This window comes from Paralichthys olivaceus, chromosome 19 (assembly GCF_024713975.1).
Source record: "Paralichthys olivaceus isolate ysfri-2021 chromosome 19, ASM2471397v2, whole genome shotgun sequence".
Classification (NCBI taxonomy): Eukaryota; Metazoa; Chordata; class Actinopteri; order Pleuronectiformes; family Paralichthyidae; genus Paralichthys; species Paralichthys olivaceus.
This window is the reverse complement of record NC_091111.1, coordinates 6,226,581-6,253,091: the sequence shown is the minus strand read 5'-3', so window position 1 is coordinate 6,253,091 and position 26,511 is coordinate 6,226,581. Positions and strand designations below refer to the sequence as shown.

The 26,511-nt window shown below is 41.0% G+C and overlaps 1 protein-coding gene and 1 long non-coding RNA gene across 4 annotated transcripts in view; one reads left to right on the top strand and one right to left on the bottom strand.

The window, feature by feature from the left end:
• Window positions 1–7,963: 7,963 nt before the first annotated feature.
• Window positions 7,964–12,928, bottom strand: LOC109632599 (homeodomain-interacting protein kinase 1-like). Of its 2 annotated transcripts, none has more exons than XM_069514509.1 (9): window positions 12,285–12,928; window positions 10,618–10,793; window positions 10,323–10,514; window positions 9,994–10,175; window positions 9,749–9,872; window positions 9,527–9,646; window positions 9,306–9,392; window positions 8,893–9,062; window positions 7,964–8,779 (listed from the first exon to the last, which is right to left on the bottom strand). In XM_069514509.1, exons 1-9 carry the CDS (start codon window positions 12,304–12,306, stop codon window positions 8,341–8,343), a joined length of 1,512 nt encoding a protein of 503 aa, XP_069370610.1. In that variant the 5' UTR covers window positions 12,307–12,928; the 3' UTR covers window positions 7,964–8,340. The 2 variants fall into 2 exon arrangements, with proteins under 2 accessions (XP_069370610.1, XP_019947547.2); XM_020091988.2 differs by lacking the exon at window positions 12,285–12,928 and adding an exon at window positions 11,814–12,250.
• LOC138405500 (uncharacterized) overlaps window positions 11,319–26,511 on the top strand; it is an 86,901-nt gene continuing 71,708 nt past the window's right edge. For both annotated transcript variants that reach the window (XR_011239260.1, XR_011239259.1), the window contains exons 1-2: window positions 11,319–11,688; window positions 13,903–14,049. This is a non-coding gene — a long non-coding RNA (uncharacterized lncRNA). The remainder of the gene's footprint in view (window positions 11,689–13,902; window positions 14,050–26,511) is intronic.

Here is a 26,511-nt window from a genome sequence, read left to right as displayed (position 1 = left end):
TTTGCAGTATCGTGCAGATGCAATCAACTCGTGAATATACTTCATCTTTGCAAGGACCAGAAGATAGCTCACCAAAGTTTCTGACCATTATCTGATTGCGCGTGTGATCTCTCCTCACACCACACCACAAACAACTAAACTGAAATTAATCTAAAAGAAAATCAATCCACATGTTTTATTTCCATATCCTGGAGATCTGGTCCCTCATCACAGCCAATATTTGGTTTCTATAGCTTCACCCCTGTGGCTGATTGGTAAAGAGTGTGGGATAAAGTCTGTCATCATTTAGATATCTGTGGTATAACTGCATTATTTTTGTTCATCCACAAACTTCCCAAACACCATCTTCATCTTTTATTTTTCAAACTCTTTTTTGTAATCTCTGCTGCCTGCAAACTGTTGGTATTACACGTCTGAGCTTCTTGCAGCACCATCGATCCCCCTTTTTTATCAGGCCACAGCCTTTAACCTGCAATTGTCCAGGGCTTACAGGAGAAGATGTTCATTAAATGCTGCAAAAACAACAAACGGTAGAAACAAAAACAATATCAGATCATTTAAAAAACTACACCATAGGACATATTGGTTTGTTTCAAGGCTGATATTTCACCCTGATGCAGGAGAAGTATAGAGGTGCACAATACAGAAATACTATTACAGAATAGCATTGTAAGTATAGGTTACCAAACAAATACTTACACTTGTATGTATTTGTACTTACATTACAACACTGCTCCCTGGGGTTGGAATTCTATAATTAATAAGGAAGGAGATTTCAAGAGATTTCAAGACAAGGTAGTTTTATTTATGAAGCACATTTCATACACAGAGGTAGATGCAGTCCAGGGACTTTAAAAAACACAGAGACACAATGAAACAAAATCAATTTCAAATCAGAAATCACAGTTTAAAACTATTTTTAAGCTAAAAAAGACGTGATCAAAATCAGTAAAAGAAATAAAAAGGATAAAATATGTATACATGTGTATAAAAGAGGAGTAAAATAATACAACTAAGAAAGATAATGTGTCTATCTAATGTTTAAAAAAACAAATTAAATAGAATAAAATACAATAATGTTATGACCTTGTAATATATTTATTTAAAGGCACTTAGTTTATTGACGACACAGCAGATGGAAAGTATTACCATGATTCTCCCTCCATCGTCTCTTTCCAGCTCTCTTCTCTCTCCCTCCCTTCATCCTCATCCCTCTTTCTCTCCCTCTCCCTCTTTCTCCGACTCTCTTTTTGTTTCTCAGGAGAGCTCATTCTTGCAGACTTATTTCCCATGAGCCTCTGCTGATTGTGTGATTGCAATCATCCCACGCAGCTGCCATGGTGACAGGTAGAGTGTATTCCTGCTCCGAGTGCAAATTTAACAGCACATTTGATGACATCAGCAAAATGTGGCATGTGTGTGAGGATGTCTCCCTGTGTGTGTGTGTGTGTGAGGAAGTCTCCCTGTGTGTGTGTGTGTGTGTGTGTGAGGAAGTCTCCCTGTGTGTGTGTGTGTGTGTGTGAGGAAGTCTCCCTGTGTGTGTGCGTTTGTGTGCAAGTGCGTCCTGCTAACGGACTTATACCCATCACGAAAGGCCACATGTGTCAAAAGCATAGTGTCATCTCTGCAGTATTGCAGCGTATGAGGGTTATTGCATCAGAAAACGAGGAATACCAACAGATACAGTTCACTCAGGTGTCAATTTGTCAACATCCTCTCCTACGGTGCACCGGTTTTGTCTGTGAACGGAGGTTTTATGAGCGCTGTCTATCTCGGTGTCTCTGTATCTTCTTCCAAACCTCTCTCTGAGGCTGCAGGATGCCCTTGCTTGTGTCAGAGCAATCTGTTTTGACAGGCTCACAGATATGTTTCATAGCGAGGTGCCTTTTTCCCCCTCGAAAAAAGGAAATTGGATGGCATCTGTGGTCTGTGTCATACATGCCTGACTAACTGGTTGAGTTGCTGCAGTGGGGAGAAAAGAAAAAAAATCATACAGTATATACACTCCAGTACATTACGCCATCCTCTGCTGGATTTTCCCATTTATGAGAGTGGCAGCTGCTTTGCACTGTGTGACAAGTCCTTGAGTTAATTATAGTGAATGCAGGGAGGAATAACACCTGAAAAAACCCAATTTCACACCACATAAAACTGTACGCCAAGCAGCTAATCATTCTGAGTATCTCCTCTTGCGTTTGCCGTCAGAGCCGAGACAATATCACAGACACCTTCACACAGGCTTATAGAGTTGGTGTCAGCGCCCATCCAGCTCCTCCATCCAGCCCTGAGCCTCTGCTGGGATCCACAGCTTTTATTGAACCTGTCCACACTCCGCTGACTGTGGACTGATGCCGCTATTGCACGCCTCCATGTGTCTCCATCTCACTTCATCTTCGTCTTTAAGCGTCCCGTACTTTACCCAGCCTGCACCTCTCAGATGATGTTCTACGTTCACATTTCCTCTTCCTTTTACGACAACAATCAGTTCCTTTCCTTTTCTTTTTTTGTAATACCAACTCTAGATCACATCATGGAGCATAGCCTCAGTCAGCCAGCACAGTTAGATGTGTCGTTCATGATGTGATAAATACAGCAACTCTTCTGAGACAAAAAAACAAAACAGGATATCGTCAGGAAGTTGTATTAGTTTGCTTCTTTTGAGTGTCTGGTTCATTTTGACAAAAGATTCCACTTTTTCTGGCATTAAATTAAAGAACTTGTTGGGCCCGTCAGTTGAAGGTTATGCTGTATTTCTGTTGTTTACTCTGCAGTGTCTAAAATGGCACAGTCCCCTTCAATTAAATCAAGCTTCATCAAATTTCACACACTCATAGATATCAGTCTCCTAAATGTGCCTGGTTTATTTCATCAAGATCCATGAATTATTTCCTGAGAAAAGGTCGTGTTAAAAAAAAGTGAAAAAGAAACTTTCTTGCCCCCAGATTTGGATCTGTACCAAAATGTAGTACATTTCAAATTGCATTTGTAAAATTCTCCATTTTAGTGACTTTAAACCCTGTTTGCGTTTGGACAAGAGATGCAAGAAAAATGTCATTTTGCAAATGATCCACATTAGTGTGGACAGTGCATTAGTGTCTATAGGCCCAGCCTCTGCAACAGAGGAGCTCAGGGCACTGCAGTTAAAATAAACCTTTTCAGCGCAGTATTCTTTTAACACATTTTATTTAAATCTACCTGCTTTATTTTATTGCTGTATTGTTGCATTTAATCTATTGTTATATTTTGACTGTACGTTTAAGCACCTTGTCTTGCAACTTTGAACAAAAGGTGCTATATAAATAACGTCTGGACCTGTCCAGACAGCTGCACAACAACGACAAACTACTGGAGCTGACCTTACCTGACCTCGCTGTCTACACAGATTATAGTTCAGAGAGTCAGGGAGAGCATCTCATATTTTTTTCTTTCAAGGGCTTAAACAACACAATTTTTCCTAAAAATTGGGAGGAAATCTCTGTGTGACCTCTGTGTCAAACCAGTCAGTGTTAACTCAGCCAGCCAAGACTTTGAGATCAAGTGGCAGAGTCACCTCAAGCTTCCCAGGGATGGATATGCCGTTTGAAGGCTCTTATATAAAGTCCGCTGTGCCCAAGAAAAGATGTGCGGATCCAACCAATTGGCTGTGGTCTTTATTTTTAATATTCTACATCCAAGCCACATGCCTCGTGGAATGATGGCACTTTGGTGGTCCGCTCCTGATCTGGGCCACAAGTGAGTTATATCAACCAAAGGTGCCTGAATATTTTTGTGCCATTTGGTCCATAGACACTGCATGTTTGCCAAAAAAGACCCACATTTGATTTGGGATGTTTGAGCCTCATTAGCTACTTTACTTTCCATTTTGTTCAGGCCGAAAGTGTTGCATCATTACCCGAGGTGGTCCACATCCGTATACTATCTGGGAAGGGAGCAATTTCCTCCTAGTTCCAGCAAAAGTGGCGATCCATACCACACGCAAGGCTGAGCAGGTGTTGGTGACCTTTTGACTAAAACCCATCACAACAACTGCAGGTTCCAGGAGCTTCACGTACAAGCAAAGACACACTGACACCATGTTGTTTTATAGTCTGCTGCTGTGAGATACTCTCCGCTCCACTTTTTTTTAGTCGAGATGCTCTGCCGTGCCTTGTGAACTTCACATGACTCAATAAAGACATTTTAAATGTCAAATGTCTCATTTTCTAATTTTCTCTCGCTTTTGCTGTTGGCTCCATCTCCTCACCCTCAGTACCCCACCCTCCCTCTCTTCTCCATCGCCAGCTAATGTGCTCCCTTCTCCCATCCCGTTCTATCTCTCTTTCTCTCTCTCTCTCTTTTCTAATTGTACCCGTACGGGGGCCCGGAGGCAGACGGGGAGATGATTACACAGAACTTGTAGTTATGTAATCCATTAATCCTACTCTGCCTTGATTGGCTCACTTGGATGGAGTGATGGGGGGGTATTGGGGAGGGGGAGTAATGACACACTTTACACACGGTACACAGAGTAAAATGACTGTCAAGGAGTGCTGTGGCTCACACTGCCAACTACGCGGGTCATTGCTTTCAATATACATATTTGATGTATAAGTATATATATATATATACTTATGAAAAGATAGATGGAGATATTACTTATATTTATCAAACTCAGGCCAGCAGTCTTACTCCCTCCTTCTCTTTTCCTCATCTTTGCCAGTCCTTGATTGAAGGTCACATGTCCATCTCTCTCTCTCTCACACACACACACACACACACACACACACACACACACACACACACACACACACAGAGATAGGGGGTGAAATGGACTTTTGGGCAGAAGGCTGTCTCTCTGATCATGCATTTGGTTTTGATTTAACTTCTTTTCCCACTAGTAGTATTCTTTTATTTATTACAATTTGTTGACTATTTGCACAACAGCACTTTTGCCTTCATATTTCTTAAGTACTTAGTTCTTGCTTTGTCTGTCTGTCGAAATATCACACACAGCGTGAGTAAGTGCTTCCCTTGCATCGTCACTGTGACCATACAAGTAATGGCCCAAAAGACGAATTTAATTAATATGCTCTATTTCTTTATTTATCTATTTTTATAGTACAAATGTGACAAGGATTCGTTGCACAATGTTTTTCAAATGCAGCTCTGCACTGTCAGGAGCAGAGCTGCATTTGAAAAACATCCTCCTGCTGATGGTGACACCACACATAATGAAATAGCACCTGATCAAATTAACCAGAAAATACGCATGTTTAGAATGAAGCAGTATAGATGCCTGGTAATGCAGACAAAATAAGAAAGAATCAAGACATGGGGAAGTTGTGCAGGAGAAAGAGCAAGTGAGGGCAAGAAGGAGCGAGAGAGGAAGAGTAACAAAGAGGACAAGAGAGGCAGCTAATAGTAATGTCCAATGTCCCCATGTATTGTGTGTTTGTCATCTTCCTGATTCAGCGCTGTGTTACATAATGCCAGGCAGAAGGCCTTGCTTTTTATATAATAACCACACACTGCATGAAATGTCCCTCTCAGTGGACCATTGTAGCTGCCAACCTCAGTGTGAGAGCACAACAAGAACAGTCACACTCGACGTCTGGCTCCGGGTCATAAAACATCCATCCTTGCAATGTTCTCAAAGAGGTTGAACATTCCAGCCTCCATCTTCCATCTGCAAATCCAGTTCCTCACCAACAGTTTTTCATCGGCTTGGACAATACGCTAATCTCTAATTCGATATCCTCACCATACATGCTGGTCTGATATATATTGCAATTTGATGTTACGATTTATTAAGATTTGTTTTTTTATCACTTTGCCAATTGGAAATAGTTGAATGACACACTATTTGTATTATCATGTTATTTCAGTCAGACAACTCACGTTCAACCGTTTATTGCAGCAGTAGAACATAGTTTGTGTTCAGCGTCCAGGCTCCAATTTAATCTCTCCACCAATATGATTACACAGATATGATGGGAGTGACAAGTAAATACTTGTAACCCCCCCCCTTGCGGAGGCTACATGTGGCTGCTGGGGTAGTGGAGGGGGTGAAGCAACTGGTAGCGATGGTACTGGTACTGCAGCAGCAGCGCGAGCAAAGGGGTTGATGGGAAATTTCTCTCTGCTTAAATAGGCCGCCTAATAAGGTGGGTGTGTATAATAGATGATTGTGGAGACAGTTTTCAGGAAAACCTTCGTACTTCAGTGTTTGGAAGCAGCTACACTCTGCTATCTGCTTGCTCAAAACTTCGTTCCACCACCTCAAAGCATTAAGTAAATTTAGTGACATAGAATTTTTGAATTTGAATTATATTGATCCAGGGAGGAAAAAAATGGATTCAAGAATCATAAAAAATATATTACAACACCTAAATTAATAGATGTTCTTCCCCACTCCTCACATCCTCACACATCCACTGTCCTGGCTAAAACACATTTTAACATTCCTGTGATGCAAGTGGAAGATTTCTCATTCAGCAGAGTGAATGGAAATGAACTGAACAGCCAAAATGAGTCTCCTGACACCTTGTGTTTATCTCTCTGTGAAAAACATCTTGTAGCAACAGATCAAATTTGAATGTGAGGGTGCGACTAGTGCACAAATATCTACATCTTTCATCTTAATGCACGGCGGCACACGCAGAGCCACGCACCAGAGCTCAGGACACACACATCCATCCTTGACCTTCTGTATTGCACCACCATCTTGACAGCAGTTTACATCCATCTCGTCTGCTATTTGCTCTATGCAGCCATATTTAAATCTAATGAGCTTCTCCGAGACTTGGCTCCTGGCTCCACCGAGGCTGTGCGAGACGTGTGGAACCTAATCCTCGCTCACACAGATCAGTGACTTACAGCGATCGGCTAATAACTCTGCCAACTCTCTCATTAACCACTCTCAGTATCTCTGGTCTGGCACCCATTAACTCACAGCGCAGACCTGACACACACACAAGTGCATGTTCTAGATGAAAGCCTTGAGTTGTAGCTTACTCTCAAATGTAAGCACGCGCTACAAATACTACACATGTGGAAAATTTTGCAGACCAGATATTCATTAACCCCTGGGATCATTTCAACCCTCTCCACTTGACAGCAAGCCAAAGGTTTAACTGCTGATGCTGACCTCATTCTAACATCAATGAATTAATATTCAGATTTTCATTAAAAATAAAACAGATACTCAAATATTTTGACCTTGACTAAGTATTTTTCTTTACCATTAAACATTCACGACTAAATATGCTACATTTTAAGCTTTTTGTCGGTAGACACTGAGACAGTTGAGCCGTATAACGAAATGGTGGAATTTACAAAGAATGGCTTCAGGCTTGGATCAGAGCAGAGTGGGACACACAGGTGAGCAGGGAGTTTACCCGGGTCTAGGTCGGGGTTTTGGCAAGATAGAGGTGGGCAGGCAGGGTGAACCTGGAGCATCCCAGTTCAATGCACATCCCACAATTCTCTGCATCACCTCTTAAAAAATAAGTGTAATACCTTATATAAACCTACACCTACATTTGCACCTGATAAGTATTATGCCATGTTGCGCAAAACTAGCAGCAGCAAACTCCGTGTAAACAAACACAGCTGATTGTCAGCTGTCCAGCGCCTGCGCACCTCGGTGACGTCACCCCAGTGAAAGCCCAGGATGTAAACAAAGCAACTTGGACTCACAGGGGACTAGTGCTGGTGATTCATAGTAAATAAAGAGTTTTGCGGCAGATGATGCGTTATTTAGAGGCTGTATTGTGGATGCCCCAGTCACTTGCGTTGTATGGATATACGCCGATCGCGTGTGGATCTAAAAGCGTCCGAAGGACTCCAAGTTACTCCAAACCTTTATGGGTGAGTAGATCTACATACCATATGCTGGAAATAAGGACCAGGTTGAAAGGAATTGTTGTAATTTAGGTTGGACAGCAATGCTGTATTGTTTTCAGTTATATTTGAGAGAACTACCTCGTGCAACAAGTTTTTATTGTATTGTTTGACAGGTATTGTTTGTTTTTCAATAAAATAAGATTCAAAGATTGAAGGTGTATGCTGTCAGTTATAAAAATATCCGTATCGGCCAAAATCGGAATCAGCAGGTCAGGCTTTTTAAAAATCGGTGATCGAAAATTGCAATCGGTGCACCCCTTATTTATATATTAATACATTATTTATAACATCAGGCTTGCTATATTTTATCCCTTATGATATGTTTATCTAGCGTGTAAGACATCACAATAAAAAGTTTAAAAAATCCCTCTGGAACAAAGGTAAAACTGAGTCTGTGCACATTCATGTCTATCATCAGTGCAATAAGTGCAAATGAATGGTTTGCACAATTTTCATCTAAGATCTTCTCCTGCTGAACAAGGCTCTAAACTCTCTGCTGAAGAATGAGCGAATCCTTTTGAACAGGCTCTTCCTCCTTTTGACATCAGGTGAACCATCAGGCACCGTCTTCTCCTCAGTCAGATCACAAGTGATATCGTGATTGACAGCTTCAGCACCCTCAGCTCCAGCAGCAGCTGCTCCTTCAGGCAGATTTGTGCTGCATTCATCGGCACAAGGAGACGTTGAAGACACGCCCTGAACTTCCTCCTCAGTCTTATCATCAGACGTTTCCTCCAGAGAGTTGTCCGTCTTTATCCACAGGATTTCTCCAAGTGTGGCAGGCTCGTTAGTGACGTCATCACCGCAGAGAGGAGAAGCAGAGACTTTGTGGATGGAGTCATCCTTCGAGTCTTCCAACTTGCAGACGATCATCTTCTTAAATGCGTTGCACACACTGAGAAAAACACGACAAAAAAATATTAACTTAATCAATCAGTAAATAAACTTGTCAATTCATCCAATCGTGCATCTGTCCAACTCTGCAGATACCAACACACAGTCACTTACTAAAGGCTGGCGTCCTGCTCCTCCATGAGTTCCATGGATATAAATGGGTGCCGCAGAGCCTCAGCAGAAGTGATCCTCAGCTCAGAGTCCATGTGCAGAAGATGCTTCAGCAGGTTGATGAAGGCTTTGTTATCGATCATATTAATTGGCTCCTGACCCTCTTGGTAAATCTGGATTTGAAACAAAGATGATTGTTCAGTTTATCTGCTTCCTGTCTCTTGGTAACAGAACTCGGCAGGAAACCTTTAACAAGAGGGTTGGCGGTTTGATCCCATTCTCTGTGCTCTGTCCTCAGGCAGCATGTGAGTGATGTGAGATAGAGAAAGTGCTGCACATACATGCCTGAGTGAGTGTGAATGGGGGAAAATAGGAAATACAGACCATTTAATAATTTTATGAAAAGGACCACTTACTGTTTCAAGCTGATCCAGGGACCTGAACTGAACTGGCCAGCCCTGTGTAGGCTCAATCCTAGTTTCGAACATGAATTGCATTGGGCTCTGCAACAACAGAAGATATTTTAGATACTTCTCCCCAAATGTGTCAACCATTGCAAACTTTTCTCTGGTTAGGAGATTCAAATAATATCAACAGCTCAGGTATGAGCAAAACAAAATTAAATAGTTAAAATTACCTTCAGCGACCATTTAGGGGTTTTCCAGTGTGGGTTCTTCGTGAAGAACCAATGGGTTTGTGTTGCTGCATTCAGGAGGTAGTCATCTGGTTTGCCCAGGACAGTGATCATGCTCCTCATCTGGAGAGAGAATATAAGGAACCACATTAGCCCACATCCTACAGCAAGACTCAGTCAGAAGCTGTGAAATCCAACCTAGATATACTGTACTACGTTACTCACCATCTGATACTCGCATTCTGTATTAAACAGTTCCTCACCGAGGTACAAGTATGCGAGGATACACCCAAGACCCCACAGGTCGATTGCTTGGGAGATGGGGAGACCCAGGGAGACTTCAGGTGCCCTGTTTGTAGAGGACAAGAACAAAAAGAGCTCCTAAGTACTCAAGAGTCAACATGTTTATTGAAAACTGACATCAGCTGAAACACTGAACTGCAAAGATGAGCTTTGCAGATTGAACCTACCTGAAACCCACAGGCTGAATAACCATGCCGTCTGTCACTTCAGAGGTTCTGAACGACACGCCAAAGTCTATGAGTTTGACGCGGAATGGCTCCTTGTAGTGATTAACCAGCATGACATTATCTGGCTTCAAGTCACTGTGGATGATGCCGAGTCTCCTCAGGGCTTCTAAGGCCGTCAGCAACTGCAGGGACAGACAAATGTAGATTAAACACACTGTTGACCAGCGTGCAACAAGGAACATGATTTAAGACTTTTTAATAGCTAAATCCTCGGTATACTGCCAATACTTAGATATTATACACTTTTTGTGTAAGGCCATAGAGTTTACCTGTTGCGCTATCGGCCGTATCTCACTGACAAACAGCGGTTTGCCCTCTCTGTCCTCGAGAAGCTCGCACAGATTCCTGTCCAGCCTTTCAAACACTAGGCAGGTAAATCCAACTTGCTCGACCTTCTCATAGAAGTGCACCACGTTGGATTTAACTGGGTCCAGAACACTCACGACTTCCATCATGTTGATCTGTGAGAGGGAACATAGATAAGGAACGGCACTGAATCAGCAGTTCATTTATTCAATGAGCCTAAATGTCACCAAACCTTTGAAGTGGCACTAAAAGACTTACCTCATTTTTGAATACTTCTTTGTCAGACAAAATCTTGACCGCAACATTCTGCTTTGTGCACAGATTCACTCCCCTGGCAACACTGCCGAAAGTTCCTTCACCAATTATGTTCAGGAGCTTGTAGTGACTCTTCCCGCTAATCAGCAGGCTATTGTTTTGAAACGCCTTCTTTTGTTCTGTGAGAAAGGAGCAGAACGTGTGAATATCACAACATGCGAGTAGGTGGGTCAATACATGATGCAAACATGCAGCTGAAGCATCAATTATGTTAATGTCGATAAATGATTCTGTTCTATGACCACATGAATCCCAGTTACTGACTAAAGTTCATGACTATTTCAATGAGTGATATTACAAGAGATTAAGAAGAGTGACGTCCTCTGAACAAGAGAAAAATCTCATGGAAAGCTAAAACAGACTTCAGTTTTCAGACTCTTCACAAGTAGCACACAGTTTTTTAAAGTGCAAAAATAAAAAGTAAAAACACTTAATTTCATGCACAAATCTTGCATTGATAATTGTTTCAGGTACATACAGCATCAAAGTAGTCATTGTGGAGGCAGGATATCAGTGTTATATTATTGTATATTATACTAAAGCATTAGTGTCACTAGGGACGTCACGATATGAAATGTTGGTGCCACGATTATTGTCAGAGGAAATGTCAGTTTCACGATTATTGATACTATAGAAGGAAAAGACACAGAACAAACAATATGTAGCTAATAATATAGCTAATGAACTAAAATATTGATTAGTATCATCAACAATATCCAGGTTTTAAAGTGTAACGTTTGGATATTTAGAAGTCATTTATGTAAGGTATTTTATTTAGTTGCCTTATTGTGGAAGGCTGGTCAGTGAATTTGTGTTTCCTGTCATGATAAGCAGCGTATCTGTATGGGACTTTTATTGTGAAGTCTCACCGACGGAAGCAGTTCTGTTTTGGTAGCTAGGTGACCACTTGTGAAAAGTAAACAAGTGAAGTGTCCTCGTTCAAACCACATTCTTCATGTCCTTCATGTCCTTCATGTCCTTCATGTCCTTCTTCACCCGCTGCCTCCAGTCCAGGTGAACTCAGCTCTCGGCTACATTTAAAATGGTTGTGTGTGTGTGCGTGCGTCTGTGCGCGTGCGTGTGTGTGTTAGCCGCAAACTGGTCAGAAATCGGAAGTAAACAAGTTTCCGTCCTCTCACTGTGAACTTCTCCGATGGAGTTATTTGTCCAGCGCTGGTGGAAATAAATCCATTAAATCACTTCCTCCTTCACAAAGAATGTTTCAACGGCTGGCGCACACAAGTTACATGACCCGCGAGAGCTACTGCCGCGCGGCGCACACAATTAACGTCACCACAGTCAGGACACCACAGTTAGATATCAGTATATATAGTTTAGATTTAGATAAATATAGTTTGACATCCCTAATTACTGAGTAATCAACATCTAAGTTTGAATTGACTGCATCACAATGTATTGATGTTTGAGAGACAATGTTTGGTTTTCTTAATATATGATATGCTCTATGTGGCTACAATTTATGCTTCTCTATACTTAATCCACTACATTTCAATTTACAATCACATACAGTACAGTAAGAAAGTACATTTACTCACTTACTAAATGTCCAACACACTGTTCGTGTGTGTGTGTGTTTGCAGTATTCTTACCTTGTCCGTCTGCTGACGACATTGTATCTGATCGTAGTTTAATCGAAAGAAATCAATGTTTTCCACAAAAATGTCGTTGCTGAAACTTCTTCAGGAACAAGTGTTGTTCACAGTTCATGAATTATGTTCAACTGAGGTCATGTGATAAAGTAACTGTTTATATTCGGATTTCCACATCAAAGTCAAGCTTTCTTTAAAGTCACAGTGTGTCTAGTGACATCTAGTGGTGAGCTGCAGATTGCAGCTGAATACCCCTCACGTCACCCTCCCCTTCCAAACATATAAGAGTTCAGTTGTAATAAAAACTGAAAAGGTGTTAAGTTTGTCCAGTCTGGACTACTGTTAAAAACATGGCGGCCTCCGTAGAGACGACCCCCTTGATGTAAATATAAAGTATTTAAATATAAAGGGTGAAGGGACTCATATTTGCACGTTCTGTTTTTAAGCTGCTGTCTATTCATTCTTCTTCATTCATATGTTTTACTCAGTTGCACTGTAGGGCCTGTTTACATTTCCTTCCTGCATATCTTAGCTGGCCGTTTATTTATTGGTGTGTGTGTGTGTGTGTGTGTGTTGTGCACTGCACTAATGTGACTGTAAATATTACTTTCGGGCTTTTTTGGTGGCGGGTCAACTATCCCTTGAAACACTTTCTGGAGCTGCACCTTAATTTTGTTGTATGTTGTACAATGACAATAAAGTTTCTATTCTATTCTATTCTAAAGAAAACAACAACTCCTACAATTTGATGAAGCACATTAGTGAAAACATCATGAGGATTATTTTAAATAAATCTTACACACTCGACCTTTATAATCATTTATCTTGCCAAATATGTTTCAAATTAGATTTTCAAAGGGTTATAACGTGTTAAAAACACACACAAACACAGACAAGGACAAACCGGGGACCAACAGGAAACATGAGAGGAAGAACTGCATAACAAGGGAATTACTAACAATTTAAGCAGCAACAAAAGGATAAAACATCCTTGGGTCATATTTTGATATTTTTTAAGTTTACAGCCAACAATCAATCAATCAATCAAATTGTATTTGTATAGCCCATATTCACAAATCACAGTTTGTGTCATAGGGCTTTAACAAGCTGTGACATCCTCTGCCCTGTGAGGAAAAACTATCAAAAACCCTTTTAACAGGGAAAAATGAAAAATGAAAAACCTGTTCTTCTGGAACTATGATAGATGAGTAATTACAGCGTTAGAGTAAATGGTTTGTAGCATGATGGAAGGTAAATGAATCGAGGAATTATTGTCAGTAATGGTCGAGTATCTGAGGAGACATATTGTATGTCCAGCAGTCTTGTTGTAGTCATAGTCCACGATCAGCTGCCACCAACACCAACAAGTGTGCGTTTGGATTCCGATGGCAAAAGGAGCCGTAAGACTAAACTGGAGAATCTGGGTTTTAAACCATGTCATGGTTTGAAGATTATTGGTGGCAACAGAATATACTCATGAGGTCTCTCTCTTTCTCATTCAGGACATGAAAAGTACAAAAAATCTACTGGACATATGTGTTGTGTCCAAACGATGCAGTCCCTGAATGGAGACACAGCCTTTAATCTGTATGTTTGTCCTTTTGACGTGTCTTTTTAGGACAACCTGTGAGCACTTCTTTGTGAAACTGAATCTTGCAAAGATTAAAACCTGGAAAACCACCTGTGAGTAGCATTGCCAACATCATCACCGTCTACGTCGGACACCTGGCCAAAGAGAAGGACTTCCAGCCATTGCATCAGAGAGGTTAGTGTGATATACGTGTTCAATAATTCAGTATGATCCTCGAAGGATGGTATAAAAATTTAAATGGCCTTGATATGAAAAAGGCACAACCCACCCCTGCTGTAAAGCAACTGATTTATCTTATACATTTATGATAGACAGCTGAATCGTTCCTCAGCGGACGGTACAAGGAAATGTTGAGAGGTTGAGGTAGTCTTGTGGTGTCGGCGCTGATATCGTGTGTCCTGTTGAAGCTTTCTAGACCTCTCACTGGTCATGCATTATACAGTTAGTTGTGGTGGGAAAGCTGCTTGAACTATAAAAATGTAAATAAGTTATATTGATGGCAACCCAATAAACCCAGGTCATCAGGGAGATTGTTATTGATTTGAGAGAGTGTGTGTCAGTGTGTTTTTTTCCACTGTAACAACAACTCCACATCAGTAGTCTTCCCCCTCACTGCCTAATTGAAATCATACAAACTTTTGACAAGTTGTTTTGCATGTAAATGAAGACAAATCCACTTCTTTACTTAAACTCTGTGGCGCTCTCCCTGCCACGCACCTCTGTGGATGTGAGCCCAGAGAACACAACCTCGTTAATACTCTAATGATATCATCTCTGAGCATAATGAACTAATGTGTCAAGCGGATGTCTCCCCTATCTGCCAATCTCCTTTCATCAAGCGCAGTGTGCGGTAGGTGGGCATGTTGGCAATCTTTATAGCAATTTTAATAGCTCCCATTATTCCCCCGTTTCACTGCTTTTCACAGTGATTCGAAAACCTGCTGACAGCAGCACCCGGCTGCCAGGCAGCAACTGGCACACTCATTATTTCACAATCAGTCTTTTATTTACCTCCATCGCCACACACAGCTAATGGAGAAGTTTTCTATTAAAATGAGACAAGGGTAGTTTGAGCTTCCCAGGAGCCAAGTACTCCAGTTCCCCAAGTTTTGTGCCCATTGGCAAGCATATGAAAATAACATATCCTGCGTTGGTTGCATAATAAATAATAGCAGCCATTTTCCACCGTGGTGGAAATTCATTTCTGTTGTTAAATGTGTGTAAAAACTATTAATTCAAACTTTCACTTAATGAAAAGTTGGATGGAAGCTGGAGAAACTCTTTGTAAGCTGGGTAATTGCCTTCAGTAACTGCTGTTATTGTCGTTATTGCTGTGGCCTCCACTAAATGATCACTTTCTCACAAATGGACACACACACACACGCACACACACACACACACACGCATGCACTCACACACTCACAATTGCTTGCAGACCAGGGACAGTCTGAGAAGTGCTATTTTCTTTACTTGCTATGTTAACTCTTTTTTTCTTACTTAATGAAGTAAATCTACTTCATTTAATACAGTGTTTCCTGCATAATTCATTCAATATATGGCAGCAGAGGGGGCACACGTTGCTCCCTCAGATTCCGAGTGATTTAGAGGCCAGTCACACATAAACAAATGCAGTTAGAACACCTACAATAAGAGATCGCGTATGTTATTTTGAGAAGTGTTGACAGCGGTGCTAATTGTGGAACTCTGTGATTTATGTTGACACTCTTAAGGTGTTGGCTGCTTCTTTGGCATAGTTATGATTATTGCTTCGCTTCATTATATATGGAACCATTACAGCTTATTTCAAGTTGGTCTCATGGCATATATTTAAAGAACTGTGTTCATCCTTGTGGATACTGGTGCGGTCTATGCTTTCCTTCTCATATACTTCCCATGTCTGGTGCCAGCTTGGTGGAACATTTTATTTTGAAAATCCAGAAAGTGGAAAATAAAATGTTCCCTAAAGTGCGTCCCATACGCTTGTACTAATCTTTAACTGTGACAATTTCAAAATATGCATTTCTATTTCACAATAACAGTATTGTTCTGGTTTTTAGAGCTTCCGCTGGAAAGAATAATTAATGAGTGAGAGATGTGGAAAAACGTTTTAATCATATATCATTGTGTATGTATGTTAAAGCCACCAGAATGAAATAGTATATGTTTGGTATTTTGTCTTTATTTTTATGATAGACACAGTGAAGGAGAGACTGTAAAATGGGGGAGAGGATACAGTAAATGGTCCGATGGGAGTTGAACCTGCTGCATACATGTAGCATGTGTTTTAACAAGAATAAAGTGAACATATGAGACAAGTAGAAATGGGTATTTGGATGTGGTGGAAGTTTTTCAGAGATAGATAGATTAGTGCATCACTTGAAAAATAAAATCTAAATAAAACATGTCTCGCACTGACTGTCAGTGAATATTAACCTCCTGACATATCCAAACGCTTTTCATAGTTCCAGAAGAACAGCATTACTCACTGCTCAGTCTGGTCTACATGTGTCACACCTCATATTAGTCATGTGGATAATTTGCAGCTTTCTTTCCTCAAACCAGCCCCAGAGGAATAAAAAAAAAACACTCTTCTCTGCTGATTTACACTCAGTCTAAAATAAATCCATACCATCACAGCAAGAAAAATGGGTGCTTGTAACATTTAATTATTAGAAATTGCTGAGTGGAGAAGTTTTGTAATAATATCCCTTCAGAGAAATACATAAGCATTTATCCTGCAAAGGAGAGGGCCTGCGGTTGTTTGCTTTGTAATTAAGGACACTACACAGCTCTTTCCTCCTCCGCTCTTCTTCCTTTCCTCTTGTTGGCAGCAGTGCTCAGCGTAATCTCTGGCCCTAATAAACACATGCTCACATGCAGATACATGCGTACACACACACACACACACACACACACACACACACACACACACACACACACACACGCATATTCTTTCTGTGAAATCCCTTTAGCTGGAAGAGCATGCCGTCTTAGCAGCGCAGGCCTTCAACACGCGCTGCAGCAGCTATATATAGAAGTCATCATAGCCGGCTTTCAGGCCCCCTCATCTATTTTCCCTCTCTTCTTTTCTGTATTAACCGCACCAGTGGTTTTCTTTTCCTAAAGTGCTTTCCAGCCGGACGGCCCATCCTCGCCGCCGTCCTTGAAAAGGTTACGCACGTTTCATTCTTCTCCATTTTGTCTGTCTCCTGCAGAGAGGGGAAAGGGGCCGAGCGATGGGTGAAAGTGATGGAGGGACGGGGAGAGAGAGGGAGAAGGAGAGAGACAGTCCCTCCTGATTGAGAATGATTAAAAGCAGCGGGTTGTCACACCCTGCTGGTACTGATGACGTGACAAAATTACAGCGTGTTAAAGACAGCAAAATGAGGAGGAGGAGGAGGAGGAGGAAGAAAGGAACAGGAGGGACAAAACACAGGGAAAAAAATTGCAATCCAAAACCTATTTTGACAAATTGGTGTTGAGTAGAGCTTGAAATTCCTCGTGTCTTGCTGCCCCTCACCCCCCCAGCCACATCAGTTGCCTCATTATACACAGAATGACCTCATTATTTCACAGAGAAACAGGCGTTTTCCCTGTACGACCCCAGCCCTGATATCTAGCGCCCCTAGGATCCCATTAAAGCAACGCTCTGTTTGAAGACCACTCGGAGACCAACGCTGCTCCACTTGATTCACTGCCATTAATGTACCAACTGGTGTCGTGCAATAGCTCTCAGCTGCTTGCGGTGGTGTTGTTAAAGTTGATGTTTTATTATGGGGTCTCTGATTTGCCATCTGGAGGGCACTGTAGCGCAGAAATTAGAGTTGTTAAAGCAGCGCCACTTTCCATGTCTGTCAACAGCTTTCGTTGTTTCCTCTTATAAGTTGGGAAGGTGAATAGTGGATCATCACTTCAAGACAGATGCACAGATCTGAGACAATTTAAATCACTTCGCAGTTTAAATGAAAAGGCAAGAACATTTTTCATCACAGGGCGTTTACAGATGAAAGCTCAGGAGCAGGGAGTGAATTAGAGCAGTTGAAGATGTGCTGAAGGTGCAAACTAGAGGTTCCTTAAAATAGCTGCTCCAATGATAGAGTGATAGATGGGAATGACTTGCTGCAAATGTGCTTTGTGGCCTGCAAAAATTAAGACATCTCATATGGTGATGAATGTCTGGGAAAATGTTTGAATATAGTGATATTTTTGGTGCAAAACAACTGAACATCGCAGACAATGGAATTTGTAGTTGTGCAAATCTGAAGTCGCAGAGAAAAATGTTTTAGAGAGTTGCAAACTTGTAGCAACACATTCACACACCTGTAACTGCGATGCTTTGCTGTCGTGACTCTCAGCTCATGATGCATTTTCTTGCTCGTTCATTTTCAAAACATTGTAACATTACTGACTTACTTTACTTATCAGGTCAGTTTTATAATATTATCTTGGATATTCGTCTATTACAAATTCTAGTCACCAACTAGTTCCGCTTGAATCTGCAAGAGTCACAAATTTCACTTTGTGGTCACAAATGACTAGTTTTACATTCATGGACTGTACAAGCGCCATGACATCAGTTAATTAGGGAGAAGTCACGTCTGCTCTGAGTGGTGTGCATTTTTAATTTGACATTATAACAAACTTCTTTGGCGCTACCTGTCCAAAATAAAGTTGTTATAGTTGTCACTCAGTTAATCTTGCAGAGAAACATTTTCAACATGAAAAAAAGATCTGTGTTGCAGAATCCCGTCGTGCTGATTTTTATTTGAGTAAATATTTTTTTCCCAGCACGTTTACTCAGTATCAACTCATCAGCCAAAATTGAGCAATTCTCTGTGAGTGGTTTGTCATTATGAGCAAACTTGAAACTTGAGACGATGAGATGCAGGAATTAGGAATATAATAGAAGCACCAAAACCATTTCCTTCACTATGAGAGAAAATATTGCACCATCATATTCCTGTTTCTGGTCAGCTGTGTGTATAGCTCTCTCTCAGGCTATTCCATATTTATTTAGACACACTCATGTAGACATGTTTAAATGTTATTTTATTTGTATTCATCCTTTATTTAATCAGGAACATCCCAATGAGATACAATATCTCTTGAGTCCTGGTCATAATGGGCAGCAATTCAATAGAACATATATATAGGCAAAGAAACAGACACAGAAACTTACGGGAATCATTGGCAAAAAATGAATTATGGAAAAAAAAAGCTCATGTTAAAAGCAATGCACTGGGATTCAAAGACAGTACAATTTGATTCAGCTTCCATTTCCAGTGGTGGGGCCATCTTTCTGAATTTTTGACGTAAACAACAGAGTGCTGCCCTGTGTTATTAAAAAAGATTTTGTCATTTTTTTCCCCTTAAATCTTGATTATTAAAGGTAAAAAAACCACAATGTCTAAAAAACAAAAATGATTTTCATGTGAGCCAGAGGATTGGGGGTCGTCTCTTATATTATAAGCCCAGGCCATTTTGGCCGAGTGGAATCGATCAGCCTTAAAGCTATCATTTTTTATTAAAGATTTAAACATTCATTGAATTGAATGAAGGGGGAAGAGTTCATGTTCCACTTGTAATGACCAGCATTTATTCCAAATATTCAGTCATTTGTGGACTTAGTATGTTGCAACTGCCTTATAACAAATCTGTGGGCTTTCCTGTCGGCAGCAGCGGATGAGGCACAACAGACAAGTGGTGCAACATCAATTGTTCAACCCTGACTATGGGTGGGGTGTTTCAATTGAGTCTCATGTCAAATTCTTTTGTACTTGATTTATGGAAGAACTGAACGCCCTAATCAGCATCAGAGTCAATGCACGAGTAAATAAAAATAATAATTCATATATTTATATATCTTGTGATTTTTATTGTAATTACTCAAACAATTATCCTTGATAGAAAAATGTCCACATTTTTATTCATTAATGTGGGCGGTAACTCCTGCTTGACAGACAATAGGAGTCCAGTATAAAGCCCATCGGAAGACTGGGTGTTTCTGTCTTAGAGAAGCCACGTCTACTTTTGTATCCTGCGAGTGTCACAGGCTCCATGTTAACATTTAAATTGCTACATAGCTGCAGGCCCAGCGATGAGCAGAAATGTCAGTGTGTGATGACAAACAAACAATGCCTCCCCCCCTATCTTGATCCCTCGCTTTATTGGACAAAAAAGCAGAGAGGACCATTTGCATTTTAGAGAAAAGTGGGCTAGAAAACCTCGGGCGCCCACAAAGAACTGCCGGTGTGACGCTGGAAAAATGTGACATTGTGCCACAAATAAAAGTCAATCCCTGAAAGGCTACACGCTTTCGCTCTCTGTGAACAGTCCCACACACATTGACTCACACACACACACAAGCCCGGCGGCCATTCATTGTTTAAGCAGCATGTACCCATCAAATCCTACCTCCCCTCGTATCCCGCGCAACCTCGCTCTCTGTGCGTATATCACAGGGATGACAGACAGCACTGGGGCCGAATGGCTCCCTCAGCTGTGGAGGTCCGCTCCAGTGAGTAACACTGATCTGTGTGCCATCAGCCATCATTGGCTTCACTTACACTCCGCCTCGTAGAAACCAATTCTACTCCGAAGGTTGAGAAACAAAGTAATCACTACCGTTTGTAACACCAGAGGCGGCACAGTTATTAAGCCGGCTGACCCAAAGGTACACCTTGTTTTTCTGGGTGTACCGGAAGACGTTGGAGCTACTTTGGGTGAATGGCTTCTCAAAACCTCTTGGCAGACAAATCTTGCAGACTCGCCGTTAGAGTAAGGCAATGTAAACAACGTATCGTATAACTTCATTTGAGGTAACTACCAATTTAGGGCCATAATACCTGCAAGCCCCTTAGTCTATGATTCAATTTGTTTCACAGAGCAATAGTCATCGGAAGTGTGGAGGGAAACTACTCCAAGAATGTGTATTGGCTCGGCAATTCTGCCTTTATGAGCTTTCACCAGCACGCATAACTAGACTCCTGCAGCCACCGTGTTCTCCCCAGGACTCATCCTAAATGAATGCCACCTGAACTGCAGCGATTCATTCTGTGTGCAGGGGAAGATAATATTTAATCTGTAAAAGAAAAGATGTTAATCTGTTATTTATGTTGACGACTGGCAGTCGCAGCTGGATCTGCTTTGCTATTCATAGAGTCGAGACCGAGGCTTCTCGCCTCAGCCTGTTCCACGGGCCGTTAAGGGCATGATTTACATGCACAAACCATTGCTGTGTGTGTGTGCGTGAGAGAGAGAGAGAGAGAGAGATAGAGTGTGGGTAGTTCATATATGGTATGTTGGCATGATGCAATCTTTTTCATGCTTTTACCTGGAAGTATTCTCCCACCAGGCCATGATGGAAGATTTCCAGATATTTCACCAGGTCCTGAGCCTCAATGTTTCCACAATGTCTTACATGGCAACGAAAATAGCCTGAACCCCACACCACGTACTGAATGCTAGAAAGAACCTTGTGGTTCCCAGCTGTGATGCTAACTGGGTATGGATTCTTACCTGATTCTAGCTGATCTTTCAACATGTGAAGAAAAGCACTGAGTATAAATGAGAAACAGAATTTTTTATTATTTACCCCTGCAGGCAAGTGCAGGAACACTAAAATCAATACACACATATCATGTATTCACTTTTATTACGAGTCAAAAGTCGGATTCACTCACATTTCATATTTTTAGAAACTCCGATCCCTGATTTGTTAATCTAGAAAAAAACAAGATTTACATATGGAGTCATGAATCAGATTAAATGTAGTTAAAGGTGGAGTGTGGGATCTTCACATATAAATAACAAATGTCTTCACACAGTGCTGATAAGTTCCTCAGGGTCTAAATCTCTCTATTTAGTATCAGACTCTGGCACCCAGGGTTGGGCGATTGGACAAATATATTTTTTATCAGCGATTGAGTCCATCATCGATTTGTCATTTTATTTAACTGCCTCCGAGAATTCATTCAGCTGTATAAATCAACCTAGATACGTATGGCACTTTATGATATATTATATTAGATTATATATAGACACCTTTCTTCATACCTGCATTTTAGGCCCTCCTGACTCTGCTTGCTCTCTTCCTCTTTCTCTCTCTCTCTTGCACTGACAGGCACACACACACACACACACACACACACACACACACACACACACACACACACACACACACACAGTGTTGTCAGACACGTGTGAACTCTAATTTAAAAAAATGTCATGCTTCTTCGCACACAAAGCTGTGAAGTGAAATCCTACCACAAGTGGTCCCAGCTCTTCCACTCTTGCATTTGTCGATGCTGGCGTGCACCCCTGGTGTCATCATGGTGGGTTGCCACTTCCATGGCACGCATGTCATTTATACCTCATGCACATGTCTTTATACAAATGGCCTTATCACTGGCATTTCCTTGGTATATAAGATACTATTATAGAGATAGAAGCATGTCTGTAAATCTGTTAGGTGTAAGGCAATGCTTTAAAAAGAGATTATACTGTGATGCTAGTGTGCTGTACATTATGGATGTAACAAAATATCTCAATATAGAATGAAGATGTGGAAAAAGAAGCATCCCATATAGAAAATAGGTAAATGATTAAATTTGTGCCATAACAATAAAAATATATCACGAGGAGGTAAAATAAGTGAGTTTTTATCGTAAATATAGATATAAAGTTTTCTTGTATTTATTGCTATTAATTATTTAGGTCGCAAATTGCTTTTTTTGACTCATCTTTTATTTATAGTACTTACTGACATTTAACACAGAAGAAACAGTATTTGACTTAGTACTGTTGTGTAGAGCATGAGTATTAACAATGAACTGTGTTGTTGTAGTGCTCTCATTACCCTAACATCTGTAAAAACACTCATCTGAGTGCAGAAACACTCGGCTGCTCTCGTTGAATTCAATAAACCCACTGTAAGTTGATTAATTACTTTAAATCGCAATGCTGCAACTGTACACTGAACCACACAGACACACACGCATCCATTAAGCGGTGAGTCGGATATCCAACCGTGAAATCAACCGCTGAATATGGAGTGCTTCCGTTCGAGGAAGGAGAGCGCCATTGATCGCTGTCTCCTGACATACAAGAGAGTATTAATGCCATACTCCGCAAGGACTGGTGTTAGACGCACAGGCGGAGAGAAACTGTGCACCATGGAGGAATCCTGGTGGACGAGGTCACATCCTTCTACTTTGTTGAATTTGTCTCATGTCAAACTACTGTTGACAAGCGGATGATGTTCCAGTAAATATGTTTTTTCCCCCCCACACACAATACATCACAGTCAGTTACAAATCCTCCCAGTCACCTGTCACCTTCAGCACTGGAAGCGAATTTGGGTCAAAGTGATTATTTGGATTTTTGAAAAGCACACATTTTCCATACTGATTTATTTTACAGTCTTAAAAAAGTAGATTTAAAACTAAAAACCTTGGAATCACTTTAAAAGCTCAGAATTCTACTGGAAATTAATTTGAGCACGCTACACCACTCCCCCCATATCCCTCATCCTTCTCTGTGCTTTTCCCCACTCTTCTCTCTCTTTCTGCTGGAGCATAAGGCCAGGAAACATGAACCGAGTGAACCAAGGTAATGCTAAAGAGCAGTATGATAATAGCCATGCTTCACTCTGACCCTTATATCCTTATTCAAATTCAGTGCGATGATGGGATTGAATTTCTTCTGGCCTGGATGCCAAAAATGAGCCAATACCCACAGCCATTAAAACTGCTTGATCCAGTGGAGGCCCACAAGGAAAATGACCTATTTGATTTGAAATTAATAGCTTTAAAACTACTGCAGTATCAAATCTTAATACTACGAGAGCAAAATATTTGATCCACGAGGCTCCAAATGTACATGCTGCAGAATTCTGAGGGAAAAAAAACTTGGTGACTCTAAATCTATATTTAATACACCTGCAATGTGGGCTTCATTTCCTATGAACTGAATTTATTAGTGTGGCAACTGAGGAAAATGACAATGAAATATTGTGCCCACAAGCAAAGGATGTGACTCAGTTTCATGTTACATGTCCCCAGTGGATCGTTGGTTTATAAAGTGCTCCTCCATAAAATATCTACCGTTTGGCCGTTCTGGTGGCCTCCAGCAAAAAACTGTAGCGACACTCTGCTCAGACATTTCATTGTTTTCCTCATGTAAAACCGCACATCGTCCTCGTAAATGGATTCTTAAATCAGGCTGATAATCAGGAATGACCTACATAATCTGTTGTTTCCTCCGCCCAGAGGTGGGAGACAATAAAGTACAAATAAATTGTCAGAGTACTCATTTTACAGATATCTGTACTTTGCTTGAGCATTTATTTTTCTGTCAATTTTTTAACTTTTACTCTCTTAATTTTAAAACAAATATCTGTACTTTTGACAACTTACATTTTCAAAACAGGCTTGTTACATTTTTTAAAATGCTTTGGAGGGGAATTATTCATAATTTGAGTATTTTGCGTCATCGAGAGACGTTTTTCCATCAACACATTTTAACTTGCATGGAACAATAACACAGAAAAGATGATTCCTTGTGTACTTTTACTTTTACTTTAGTTGTTAGTAACACAAGTTTCTAAACTTCTGCTTGAGTAAAGAATGTGTGTACTTTTACCTTTTACTTTTGTTTGTCCGATGGCTAGCAGCATTACACGAAAACTATTGGACGGATAACAACACAACCTGTGGTGGAAGGATGCAGTAAGGTCAGGGAAGAACCCATTGAATTTTATTGTGTTGAAGATATCAAATATTTATTTCATGTAATGTTTCTATCTGCTTGAAAGGCTGAGAAATATGTTTTTATAAAAGTTGGCATTTCTGGCAGCTCTTTAGCAACGGTGACATTTTAGAGTACATTTTTATTTTGGTGCTTCATGAAAACAATAAGCATATTTAAGGAACTAATATCTATAAGTGTACAACTTGATGCAATATTTGGAATGTAAGGGAACTATTGGGCATTGGCAGAGCTTTGCTCTCTACTGAGTGCTGGTCATAGGTTTGCTGGTTTCTGCTTTTTCAACCTTAGATTTAACAGTGACATATTTTCTGTCCAGTCTTCAATCTCCCCCCACAACACATGCTGTATAAAACAGTTTGAAAAGTGACGGATCAGACTTCTCTGCTTGAAACTGTCAAACTCGTTATTCATCCGTTTGCTATTTTGTGACAATTTACAACATACAGGCATCTGCAGAGCGGAGTGAAAAGCTGTTGTGTTACTTCCCATGGAGTTGGTGTGAGATAGCTGTCTTTCTGTCTGCCTGCCTGTGTGAACACACATCAAAGCCCCTGTCAAAAACTTCTGATGGAGTTGGAGCAGTGACATATTTCAGAGCTATAATCAGTCACAATGTGACGGAGAAATTACCACCTTGCTTCAAGAGCAATCAGTCAGTTCCAGTGCCAATCAGCTCATCTGATGCACACACAAATAATCATGTCAGTAACGCTCCAGTTTTGTGTCTGTAGCTGTGAGGGAAAATCAATGAAGATTTATCACCGTGGAGACTGTAAGTCATTTAGCTAAAACTATGTGCTTGTCCCATAGAGATATTTTAATTTCCAAAAACAATACATACACCCACCAGTAACTTTAGTCACCAGGTTCATGTGGTTTGTTGAATAACTTTGAATAAACTTTAAACAGTTTAACTTGCAGCAGGCCTGCGCTGTTAAATGGTCGTGTTCCAGTCTGACGGTCCAATCGAGCCCCGCCATGCAACAAAGATGCCTGCAGTGACCAGACTCTATTCAAGCAGAAAGATAAGACGGCCTCCGGTCTGCCTCCGCTCGGGGAGCGCAGATGGGGTTGGAGAGTTTGCGGGTGGAGGTGTAGAGGTTGGTAGTAGTGGGGGGATGTTGTCTGTCGCTTCCTCTGTAATCTGACCAAAGCAAGGAAGAGAGGATGGAGAGCGAGGGCGAAGGAGAGTAGCTGAAAAGTGAATGTGCCACACTGGCAGGTCCCCGGGAAGACCCTGAAAACATTGTTCAGTTACAGCTCTGATTACAGAGGGAGGGAGGGAAGGAAACAAGGGAAGGGGGACGCTGTGACAACAAGGGGGAAGGAGAGATGAAAAACAACGAGGACGGAAAAAGCCGAGAGAAAAGGGAGAGAGAGGGATGCTAAGTGGTAGGTAGGAATATGATCTAGAGACGGCTGATGACAGAGCAGAGAAAAGAAGAAGAAACAGACTTGCAGAGAAGAAGTGATGGGAAAAAAGGAAAACAAACAGCGTGAGAGAATGAAGAATCAAAACCTTCGCTAGGTTCTATTTTTGTTTAGTCAAATAAACTTTTTTTTCCCACAGGTTACTGTTCTGGCTTTTATAGGAAATCATCCAGTCAGCAAGCTCTGCAGCTGCAGTGTATAACACAATCACAAAGTCAAGACATGGATTTGCCTTCTAGAGTCAATACTGCATTTACATTGAATTCAATTCCATTTGCACTGCGTCGGACTCTGTGCTCCCCTCTGTGCTGCTGATCTATACAGCCTTTGCAACTGGAGCATTTTAAAATCGTGGAGAGGAGAAACGTTTCATACAATTATCATTTAAGCAGTGACACCTAATTATGTGGCGTGAGCAGGAACACTTGTGAAAAA

Coding starts and splice junctions, on each gene's coding strand:
- LOC109632599 (XM_069514509.1), bottom strand. CDS start 12,306: ATGTCGTCAGCAGACGGACAAG. Junction 10,515..10,617: donor AAGAAGTATTCAAAAATGAG/GTAAGTCTTTTA, acceptor TCCCTCTCACAG/ATCAACATGATGGAAGTCGT. Junction 9,873..9,993: donor ATTCAGCCTGTGGGTTTCAG/GTAGGTTCAATC, acceptor CTCTACAAACAG/GGCACCTGAAGTCTCCCTGG.